Source organism: Astyanax mexicanus, chromosome 1 (assembly GCF_023375975.1).
Source record: "Astyanax mexicanus isolate ESR-SI-001 chromosome 1, AstMex3_surface, whole genome shotgun sequence".
In the NCBI taxonomy this organism is placed as follows: domain Eukaryota; kingdom Metazoa; phylum Chordata; class Actinopteri; order Characiformes; family Acestrorhamphidae; genus Astyanax; species Astyanax mexicanus.
In genome coordinates, this window is record NC_064408.1 from 113,397,223 (window position 1) to 113,409,781 (window position 12,559).

General features: G+C 33.1%; 1 protein-coding gene across 1 annotated transcript; it reads right to left on the reverse strand.

Annotated features, from left to right (window-relative positions):
- Positions 1 to 1,328: 1,328 nt before the first annotated feature.
- On the reverse strand, positions 1,329 to 9,921 carry LOC103047774 (dendritic cell-specific transmembrane protein). Its single transcript, XM_015603990.3, has 3 exons — positions 8,547 to 9,921; positions 4,291 to 4,623; positions 1,329 to 2,785 (listed from the first exon to the last, which is right to left on the reverse strand). The coding sequence occupies exons 1-3, from the start codon at positions 9,597 to 9,599 to the stop codon at positions 2,723 to 2,725; spliced, it is 1,449 nt and encodes a 482-aa protein (XP_015459476.3). The 5' UTR covers positions 9,600 to 9,921; the 3' UTR covers positions 1,329 to 2,722.
- Positions 9,922 to 12,559: the final 2,638 nt, after the last annotated feature.

Here is a 12,559-nt window from a genome sequence, read left to right on the forward strand (position 1 = left end):
AAAAACATGCACCATCTTAAATGTTTTCTGCTGTAGAATAACTTTATTACAAAAAAATACAAAATAAAACAAATAAATACAAATAAATTTTCTGGTGCTTTTAACCCTTGTGTGGTGTTCATATTTTTGTTACTCGTTTACTTTGTTACTTGTATTTAATTCAGCAAAATTAAGCAATTCTACATTAAAATGCTTTACACATGCTTGCTTCACCTAAATTGCAAGCAATATAAACAGCTTACATGGTTAATATTTGCCCTTTACCTTTCTTATGTTACATTTCTTTCAGTGCTTTTTATTAGTTTTTAAATAAAATGTAAAAGAAAATGAATTAAACTCAAGATATGAGTAGAAAATTTGTTTAGTTTCAAATTTACAAATGAAGCAATGTTTATTAGCCCTTGGCCAAACAGACTGTATGTAATATAAATGAGTAGGGGTGGGGGGGGGGGGGGGGGGTGTACAGTGTGTGTTTATCGAAAATGTGTTTTGATATATGTTTTTCACAAAAAATGAACCAATGCTAATGAGTTTGAGTTAGAAAAAATATATATTTTTTGTATCATTTGAAGAAAAATGAAAACGGGTCCCATAGACCCGAACACCACACAAGGGTTAAAGAGAACAAAGAAAGAAAGAAAATTAAACCAAAAAATGTGAATAAACAGTATTATGGATTTTAATTAGTTAAAATGAGAGAAGATGAGTTTTAAACGACTGGGGCTAGTATAGTTTTTTTTAGATGAGATGATGGATAGTCCCAAACTGAAGATCTTTGATGAACAGTCCAGCTATGCAGAGGTTCTTTAGATATCTTTTGGATTAGTGATGAACTTATGAACATTTTTTGAGACCAAGGAAATCATGAATTTAATCTGTCAAGATGACAATGCAGGAGGACACGGCTCACATCAAGTGATGGAGTGGGCAGAGGAATGAGGAAGTTCAGGTGACACCATCACCAGATTTAGACCTGACTGAGAGCCTGAGGGACTGGACCATGTTGGGCAATGTGAGGAACAGGATAATAAACCCAGTCTCTGTAGGTCAGTGTACAGCAGTGGAGATTGTGAGGGAAACAGTTACTTTAGATCAGATTAAGAAAACACTATAACAGCATAACAGAGCAGCAAAATGAGGCATTTATCTAGAATGTACTGATAGTACTTGTTAATTATTTTGCTGTTTTTCAGTGATATTTACTGAAATATTAAAGCAAGGTTAGGATTAGTTATTTGTAACTCGCAGTGCAGCTACACAAAGCATCTGATTAACAGACATCCCAAGTTGCAAAAGTTGATTTCAGGGAGGTTACCCCTCCCCCCCCCCCCCCCCTGCACACACACCGAAGGATAACGAAAGTTTACTTTTATATTAATTCATTTGACTTTTTGTTTAATTAAATTTAGAGTATTCAGAGATGAAATGAGTTTTATCTTTTTTTTTTATTTTGGAAGGCCCTGCCTCTGTTTTCCTTTTTTTTTTTTTTTGGAAAAAAAGCCTTTATTTGACAAAAATTGACAGTTACAATATCACAAAAAATTGCACAACATCAAAAACATTTCATATCATATTACAATAATTATTAATATTGCCTCCGTCATTATCTGCTTTCTCTCACTCGCTGAACAAATCCCGTCCGGGAGGGGGGAAAACACTGCCCGCCCACACTAAAAACTGATTGGCTGTCTCACAGACTCTTTGCAGAGAACAGGCCAATCAGAACCCTCTCTGTTTTCTCTCTCTCCTTCCCACACGCGATTAGAGAATAAAAGTCTGTCGCCTGTGCACTCGTTCTGAATTCCGGGAGATTAAATGTGACTCGCGGGCATCAGGGAGCCACTACCGAAATGCGGGAGACTCCCGCAGCTTCAGGGAGACTTGGTTTGTTTGGATTAATGCATGCTGTAGTTGTCCAATGAAAAACAAGTATCTTCAAAACATCAACTTTACAGGAGAGAGAAAACAACTTCTAAACTTTTAATGGAAGTCCATGTAAACGTGTTTACAGTCATTTTGAAGAGTTTCTATTAATCTGTTCATCAAAAAAATTTGTCACAGTGTAAGGGACAGTTTGTGTTTTAAAATTATGTAGTAATCTAAAAATCGACAAAAATGTAGTTATTTCATTGGACAGCAACAATATGCAGTGGGAACACACCACAATATATGTTTAAAATCACAGTATGCTTTCACATCTTCACTATATTGCTAAAGTATTCACTCACCCATCCAAATCATTAAAGTCAAGTTTCAATCACTCTTCCATGACCACAGGTATATATAAAACCAAGCACCTACAGTCAGGCATACTGCTTCTACAAACATCATTAGTGAACTGAAAACACCCCACTGTCTAACACACAACCTTCTACAAACCAACCAAATTCAAGTGACACAAGTGGACGCAGACCACATAGATGAGAGCGACACTCACTACACTACAGTGTGAACATGAACCAAGTTTTTATCCAGACTTTTGTCCGGACTTTTAGGTGTGCAGTGAAGATTGTATTTTCAAATCTTTGCTGATTGTAACTGTTTCCAATACTTCAATTCAACACTTTAATACTATTATGTCTCCATTGTAACCAGATAGTCAATGCTCTTCACTTTACCTGTTTTAACTGTATGGCAGTTTTAGTGAAGGTAGTAAAACAGACCTTAATTAAACAATTTTGTCTTGTAAAAGCAAAACTTAAACAGGACCCTTAAACAAACCTCATGTCATGTTCTCTAGGTGGCTTTGATCATGACGGAAGAAAATGGGAAACCAAAACTGCAGCTGAAAAAGAGTAACAAAAATACACTTATCACAACTTGTTTTCACAGTTATTTTTTTATATCACAGTTCTAGTAAAGTGATGCTAAAAGAAAGTCTTCCCTGGACAGTAGCCACAGTTACTCCAACTAAAGCAGGAAAAACATGTTTAACCCTTCTGTTATATAAATTTAAATTTTACTTTAATTTTGTTTATTTGACATTAAAATTAGTTATTTAACACTGTATCCTATATTTACTTATATATATATATATATATATATATATATATATATATATATATATATAATATATTATATTATTCAATCTATATTGTATATAATATATTATATATATATATATATATATAATATATTATATTATTCAATCTATATTGTATATAATATATTATATATATATATATATATATATATATATATATATATATATATATATATATATATATATTCCTAAATATAATTGCAAAGCATTGAAATACATTTTAACTGATATATTAATGCAATACCTAAATATATTTTTAAAATATTTTACCAATGTAGTAATTTAATTTACTTTCTAAAAAAGCTACATGATACAATGTACTTTAAGTGAACCACTGTAACGGATGTTTTTAACACACTTTGCTTAAAATGTAAAAAAGTATATTTAGAAATAAGTATTCTAGAAGTGTAGTGTATTTATTTAAAATTACATTTATTTAAAACAACTATTTTGTGCTTTCTAAAAAGTATGATCAAAGTTCAATTTCAAACATTTGAGGAAAGCATAATATTATTGTACTTTAAATATATTTTAGGTAAGTGCATAAATCTGTTTTTTTGTTACGGGTCAATTTTACATGTTTTAAAGTTTGAAGATCTAGGAAAAATAGTTAAAAGTATTTTTTTTCAGTGTAAAACTTCTTCTGCTTGCCTTAATTAGTGTAATTAACATATAATATGAAAATGGTTCATCTTACATATTCGCAAATATTAATAATATTCTGCAAAAATAAAAACTAAAACTAAATTGCAGTGTTATGTTTTAATGTTAAAATGTGGTTTATAAGTAATAAAGTAGTGCAACATTAAAAAAGTTTAAAAATGTATTTTTTAAATGAAAAATGAGTGAATTCTTTTAATTGAAACATTACCTGTTAGAGGTTGTGAACACCATTGCTCTAAATATTGATTAGTAATGGAGTTAGTAATGAAATATACACACTGCATAATATTTTTTTTGGGGGGGGGGGGGGGGGGGGGGTTCAGATCATCTTTTGGATAATTAAACATGTACCGGTTTAAATTACGCTGGAACACCATTGCTGTTCCTGACAAATGAACATAATAGGAGGGTTAATTCCCATGATTTCAGAAGAAACAATAAATAAGGTGTTGTCCCAATACTTTTGTTCATATAGTGCAGTTTTTCAGAACAGGACAGGGCCGCTTAAGGCTGCCTTCAGGACATGTCTCAACATGGCCTATATTCACTCTATAAGATCAAACCATCATATCTACAAAACCCACCTGTGTAGTGAAGCTCTTCAGGGCTACTTGTGGAGTCTGAACCTTCCTCCTGGCTCTTCTGTTCAGGATCTTGGCATGAAGCACAGCGATCCGCTCCTCAGCTTGATCTGAGAAGAACTGCTCCGACACCAGGAGCCTCAGCTGATCCATCTTTGAAGAAACCAGGACCAGAAGCAGCAGCAGACCAAAAATGACAGACAGAGGAACCAGAGACTTGTAGAGCCACAGTTCTGGTTCAGGCAGACACTTGTTTTCAAAAATGTGCACGTCGTAAGAGAAGTTCCTGTTTATTCTGCCTTCATTTTGGACAACACCCAAAATAATCCTGTCTTGCTGTTCCACAAAAAAAGATAAAGAGAGAGAAGAAGACAAAATAGAAATAAAGCAAAGCTGCTGAGATAAGATAAGATGAGTTTCACAACAGTGATGACAGCATATTTTTAATCACATTTGATTATCTAAACACACTGACATACATACAACATATATACAACATGGTACAGGAACTAATTTCATGTCCCATGACTTTTGCCAGGTCCCGTAGTGAAAAAAAGTAGATTAAAGTATATTATTATGCTATAGTGCACTAAAGTGTTTTTGTAGTCACATTATTATTAATCAGTATATTTAAAGAGTGCTAAAATCAATCAACTTTTTTTGTACTTATTAGACTTTAATTGTATACAAATAGTACAAAAGTCTTACTTACTGTACTAAATGGAACGATTTCAAATATACTTAAGTAACATTTAAACATTTAAACTACTTCATGTATGCAATCCCATATTTAAAATTTGCTTACAGTAAATTAAAATACATTTATACACCAGGTATATTAGAAATGTACTAAAAATTGATGTTAAATATATGTGATCTATTTACATTACAGTACAAATATGCTTCTTGTTCCTGTCTTTTGTAAGTAGCACACTTCTAGTATATTTTATTAGGTATAAAAATATTTAATACATTTTAATATACTGTACTACAAAATTTTAAGATTTTTTTTTTTACTTTAAGTGAACTACTGTAACAGTTGCTTTTTTAACACACTGCTAAAAATGTACAAAAGTATATTTGGAAATAAGTATTTTAGAAGTATATTAAGTTACATCAAAGTAAAAGTGTACTTCACAGTAGTGTATTTATTTAAATACACTATATTGTACTTTTTAAAAAGTATGATCGAAGTTTACTTTCAAACATTTGGGAAAAGCATAACATTAATATACTTTTAATATATTTTAGGTAAGTACATAAATCTGTAAGCATATTTACAGCATACTTAGACATTTCTCAATATGTTTTAGGTACAATTAAGTATATTTTTTTCAGCATGGACAATGACCTTCAGACTTTGTGTGAAGCATATTAAAGCATTGAATGTGAATGTAATTTCTTTCAGAGGCAATTGTCTGTATGCATGGACAATTCTAGCCAGATGCTGCTGGTCACGATCATTACCACCTACCGAGCTGTCCACTGTGAATGGTAATATTCGCCTTTTATGATGAGTTCCCAGTACACATATCACACTGCGGATCAGGTAAGGTTTAATACCCACTCAACTTCAGAAATGGAACAGTTTTATCCATCTGTACCCACTATCAGTCCTCACTTAAACTTTTTAACTAATTAATTTTGCCATGCCATGAGCATACTTGCCAGTGCGCAAATTCATTCATAAGATATCACCTCAAAACTTTTACAGGTGTGGGTTTTTCTAAGCTGTCCCCTGGTGTAACATTTAACAACAAGTTTGCCCTGGTAAAAAAAATCTATATATATACTTATTGTATTAAAACATATTGAGAAGTGTCATACTAACAGATTTATGTAGTTACTTAAAATATATTAGAAGTACATTAATATAATGCTTTCATCAAATGTTTGAAAGTAAACTTATATTTTTAAAAAGTACAATACAGTGCATTTAAAAAAATAGACAACTATGAAGTACACTTTTAGATTAATGTAATTCAGTATACTTCTAAAATACTTATTTTCAAATATACTTTTGTACTTTTTTTTTAGCAAAGTGTGTTAAAAACAGCTGTTACAGTAGTTTACTTAAAGTACAATGTATCCTGTAACTTTTTAGAAAGTAAATTAAATTACTACATTTATACAATTAAAAGTAATTTTATAACATGCAAAAAATTGTAGTACAGTATTTGAAGAAAGTATACTAGAAGTGTGATACTTAGAAGAAGCATATTTGTGCTCTAATGTAAATATATTTAACATCAATTTTTAGTACATGTCTAATATACTCGGTGTATAATAGTGATACATTTGTAATACTCATTAAATGCATTTTAATTTTACTGTAAGCATATTTAAAATATGGGGTTATATACATGAAGTAGTTTAAATGTTACTTAAGTATATTTAAAATACTTCCATTTTAGCACAGTTAAGTTCACTTAGCATAATTTAAATAATACTTTTGTATTATTTTTATACTAAAAAAAGTTTTATTTTAGCACTCTTTAAATATACTGATTAATAATGTGGCTACAAGAACACTTTAATGCACTATAGCATAATAATGCTTTGTATACTTTATTCTACTTTATTTTGTTATGTAAATGTGCTGTATGTAATCTGTTTACAGAATAGATATTGCATAAATTCTATCATATTTATATCAGTTCTAATCTTGGAACAAGTTTTCATAACAAACTAATCAGATGATTCAGATTTGGTCTACAGAACTGTAAACCATCTGGTAAGACTGGTAATTTGTACAGCGCACTGTAGATGTGATGTAAGTATGTCAGATGTTGGTTGTTTTTTTTAATAATTTGAACATCTGTGGAAGATGCTTTGCAAGAAAAATGGAAACCAAAGTCTAGTTATTACAACCGCATAATAACCAAATCATATGGGAGACTGGGGTTCAATTCCAGGTCTGGGTGACTGAATGCTGTGCTACACCAATAAGAGCCCTTGGGCAAGACGCCTAACACGATATTGGCCCACTTCTGTAATAGAAATAACCTTGAAGGTCACTCTGGATAAGAGCATCAGCTAAATGCAGAAAAATATAAATGTAAATGTAAGCACTAAGTGCTAGCTCTTTCACCGCTCAGAGGTAAAGTTTATTGGCCTGTAGCCAGCTGCTAACCCCGCCTAGCACTGCTGGAGCAGCATTAGCATTAGTGGAATATATGTATATGTATATATATATATATATATATATATATATATATATATATATATATATATATATATATATATATATATAATATGACTGTAAATAAATGGAAGCGCTTTACTCACCTAAATAAACAGTTTTCAGGAGAGACATTTGTGTAGATTAACATCCAGCACTATTTTTTTTCAGAATTATAGTTTTGTTTACTTAGCTTAGCTTTTCTTAACTTAGTTACACCCCACCACCCAGTGACGAGACCTGCTGAACTAGAAGGAAAACATTGAGACACCCCTGTTCCTTGCTAGTGTCACATAATGCCCCTTACAATCCAGGGTGCCTTATGTATGAAAATAAATGTTTATTGACAGTGTGCCTTATAATCCAGTGTGCCTTATAGTGCGGAAAATATGGTAAATAGATTTACAACATTATAAAGCTTTAAAATGTAATAATGTTTAATAATGTCTTAACTACTCTGGTAAAAAAAAAAAAAGTACTTAATTGCATTTAAAACATATTGAGAAATGTCTAAGTATGCTGTAAGTATACTAACAGATGTATGTACTTATTTAAAATATATAATAGTGATACAGTTGTAATACTCATTAAATGTATTATAATGTTACTGTTTAATACATTTATTTAAAATATGGGACTACATATAATAAGTAGTATGTTTAAATGTCACTTAAGTATATTTAAAATACTTCCATTTTAGTACAGTTAAGCACACTTAACACAATTTAAGTAAGTCTTTTGTTCTATTTTTATACAATTCAAGTATGATAAATACAAAAAAAGTTCCATTTTAGAATTCTTTAAATATACTGATAAATAATGTGGCTACAAGAACACTTTAGTGCACTATAGTATAATAATGCTTAGTATACTTTAATCTACTTTTTTCACTAGGGTAGCGACAGTTAATTATTAGTTACTTAAGACATTACTTAAGCATTTAACAATGTTTATTATGTGTTTATTAAGTACTGTTAATTAATGTACCCTTATTGTAAAGTGTTATCGTTATCAATATAGTATACCTGCTTTAAACTCAAGAACTCAAGTGGTATGATCTTTTTTTTTTATATATTACCTTCAGATTCACCCCCACGGGCACATGAAGCGGCTTTAGCTCCTCCAGATGCTTCCTCAGAGTCATGATGATCCAGTACAGCAGAGCGTCCACTCCCACGAAAAAGACCCAGGCCAGGCTGTGGGTAATGATGGGGATGCTGAACTTCAGCATGGCTATCGCTTCCTTTCTGGTGAAGCTGGCGGAGGGAACAGTAATGTAACGTTTGGACTCCTTCTTGTTGAGGGGGAAGACTGAGGGCTTGCCCTGCAGACGCTGGTTTTCATCGTACTTTATGAAGCTCCTGGTGATGAAGGTGTTGTTGTGCTCTGGGTCGGAGCGAAAACTCTTCAGGTACAGGGCCGTGAGGATGATCAACAGGACGACGCCTAAGACCGGAGACACTGTCTTTCCTGCAGAGGACACGGTGTCGATCACGGCCAGGACGCTCTCTGCGGTCTGGTTCAGAGCTCTTTCAGCCTCCGCCATCTTGTCTGTGAAGTTTTGGGAGTCAACTTTGGTCTCAGTTGAGAAGTTTACCAGATAAGTCCCCCACCCACCGCTCGGTAGGTAGTTTTTGAGTTGCTGACCCACCCATTTGAGCATTTTGATGTAATTGCTGAGGGGCGGTTGATTGATGGACACTAATTTCGCCTCCACCGTGCAGAGCATGCTCTTGGCAAGTCCTTTGAGGTTGCTTAGGATGTTCCTAATGTTCAGAAAGAGCCCCGCCACAGTTCCAGCCATGATAAGCAGGCTCTTGCCTTGCTTAAGACCGATGGACATCAGGAAGAGTGTTGCGAAGCAGCGAACTCTCTGAGAGATGCACATGGCTATAGTTATGCAGAGCCAAAAAGCACCAGTAGCAGCCATGGACGCCGTGTAGCCACATTTGAAGGGGAAGATCAAGGCAAGGAAGAGAAGTAAGGCCAGAATGAGGCTGGTGACGAGGCAGGAGATGATCAGAAGAAGCTTCCCTGTACGGCTAGTCTTGCTCTTTGTGGTGTAGATGCTGCAAATCCTGGACGAAGTCTTCTTAAGGGTTGCCTTAAAGTGACCTGGATTTCTCGCCATTGTTGGTTTTGTAATCTGAAACCAGGTAGAAAATGTGCAGTTGTGAAAATTGATTTAAACTTTTTCTCCCAATTTAGCTAGATAAATTGTCCCACCCAGTCAGCTGCTACTCAGCTGTAAATTCACCAGCTTGGAGGAACTTGGAGCGACTCAGTTCTGATACATCAGCTCACAGATATCAGCCTTGTGCTTACTGACATCACTCTAGGCGGCACATGATGGCAAGCTGCATGACCAGGATTCTCTTACAGGCAGATGCACCCACACAGCTTGTCTAGATCTTGTAGAGAAGCATTGTCACTATAATAGGACTCTCCAAAGCAGATATACAGATCTGGAAATAAATAAGAGAGCATTTAAAAATGATGAGTCTCTTTGATTTTACCAATTTGAAAACCTCTGGAATATAATCAAGAGGAAGATGGATGATCACAAGCCATCAAACTAAACTGAACTGCTTGGATTTTTGCACCAGGAGTAAAGGCATAAAGTTATCCAAAAGCAGTGTGTAAGACTGGTGGAGGAGAACATGCCAAGATGCATTAAACAGTGATTAAAAACCAGGGTTATTCCACCAAATATTTATTTCTGAACTCATAAAACTTTTCTGCAAATAAATGCTCTAAATGACAATATTTTTATTTGGAATTTGGGAAAAATGTTGTCTGTAGTTTATAGAATAAAACAACAATGTTTATTTTATTAATATATATATATATATATATATATATATATATATATATATATATATATATAAATAGCAAAATCAGAGAAACTGATTCAGAAACTGAAGTGGTCTCTTCATTTTTTCCAGAGCTGTAGATGCCTAATACTGGGCAAGGGTTACAATGTCCTCAGTTTTGGGATGTGGAGCAGTGGAAGGACTGTGCTCCATCCAGTATTTTGCGGATAAGTTGGGGAGTTGGGGATCAGGTGGAGTGGCGAACATCTTACATACCTTGTCATACCTTGTTATTCTCTTGTTGCTAATTGCACTCAAATCCTCAAAGCAACGCTCTAAAATCTACTAGAAAAACTTTAAACCTGGACAGTAGAGACAGTTACTCAAATAAAAGCAGGATAAACTCTTTTAAATCCTAATTTTGTCAGAAACAGTAAATTCCAAAAAAAGCGTTTCAAGACCTTTGCTCTATAGCAATGTTGAGGGGCTATAACTCACAAGCTGTGTGTGCATTTGCACATTTGTGTTAGCAATATGTGCAATTTAAAGTAGCTGAATGCATTCAATAGAAGGGTTGTTGGTCAGGTTGATCGTGCTTGTAGACCAGTTAAACCATCAAACTCAAGCAAAACCTTACTGTATACTGGTCAAGATCTAAACTGGGAAACTTATAAACTAGTTTGCCAGTATAAGGTATGTTTTCTCCTGGATGGGCAGCTTTTTAACCACCTTTCTATCTTAGACCACCTGAAAAAGCTGGTTTTAAACTGGATTTTTCAGCTGGGTTGCCCCTAGTATAAAAAAGTAGATTAAAGTATATTAAGCATTATTATGCTTTAGTGCACTATGGTGTTCTTGTAGCCACTTTATTAATCAGTATATTTAAAGAATTCTAAAATGGAACAACTTTTTTTTGTACTTATTATACTTTAATTGTATAAAAATAATAGTACAAAAGTCTTACTTAAATTGTGTTAAGTGTACTTAACTGTACTAAAATGGAACTATTTTAAATATACTTAAGTAACATTTAAACATACTACTTCATGTATGTAACCCCATATTTTAAATATGTTTACAGTAAAATTATAATACATTTAATAATGAGTATAACAACTGTATCACTATTTATACACCAGGTATATTAGAAATGTACTAAGAATTGATGTTAAATATATGTTATCTACTTACATTAGAGTACAAATACGCTTCTTGTTCCTGTCTTTTGTAAGTAGCACACTCCTAATATACTTCTTTGAGTATAAAAAAATATATTTAAATATACTGTACTACAATTTTTAGCGTGTTACACATTTACTTTTTACATTTTATAAATGTAGTAAGTTAATTTACTTTCTAAAAAGGATAGATTGTACTTTTAGTAAACTGCTGTAAAAGTACAAAAATATATTTGGAAATAAGTATTTTAGAAGTATATTGAATTACATTAAACTAAAAGTGTTCTTTAGAGTAGTCTGTTTTTTTAATGCACTATATTGTACTTTATAAATTATGATCAAAGTTTACTTTCAAACATTTAATGAAGGCATAATATTAATATACTTTTAATATATTTTAAGTAAGGACATTTCTTAGTATGCTTTAAGTACAATTAAGTATATATATATATATATATATATATTTCACCAGGTTGTGCTACTCCTATTACAGCTTTGTCCTAGATTTGTCTTCTCACTGAGCTGATACAGAGCTGATAGATGATAAATGCACAGTCAAATCAAATATCAAATTATTATGACCACCTCCTTGTTCAAACCATTCAAATTCATTCAAACCAATGTAACACACACTAAAACACCAGCACCATGTCAGTACACTCACTGAGACCCACCACTCAAATAATACCTATTCTGAGCATCCATCCACCAAAAACAGTGTCTCATAACAAGAATCCCACCATATAAAAGCTGTAGGATGAGCTTGCCTACCTCCAGACGTCTCCAGCAGAAGAGCTGTGCTGACACACTCCTGCGACTCTTCTCTTAAAAGGACTGAGAGAAGTAAGACGTTTCCTCTTTTTTTATTTCATCTCGTCCTAACCACAGTGCTTGCTCACACCTTCCATGAGACATCTCACAAGCTTGAACCACAACCACTGAGAGATTCTGAACAGTTAAAAAAGCTTGTTTATGAACAGTCTTCCTCTTTCAGTTCAGCCTTCTACAGTATACTTCTAATCATCAGCCTCAAACTCAAGATATCTACACTCAAATGCTTAAAAAACACAGAATAGCACAATGTAAACTGATCAGGAAGT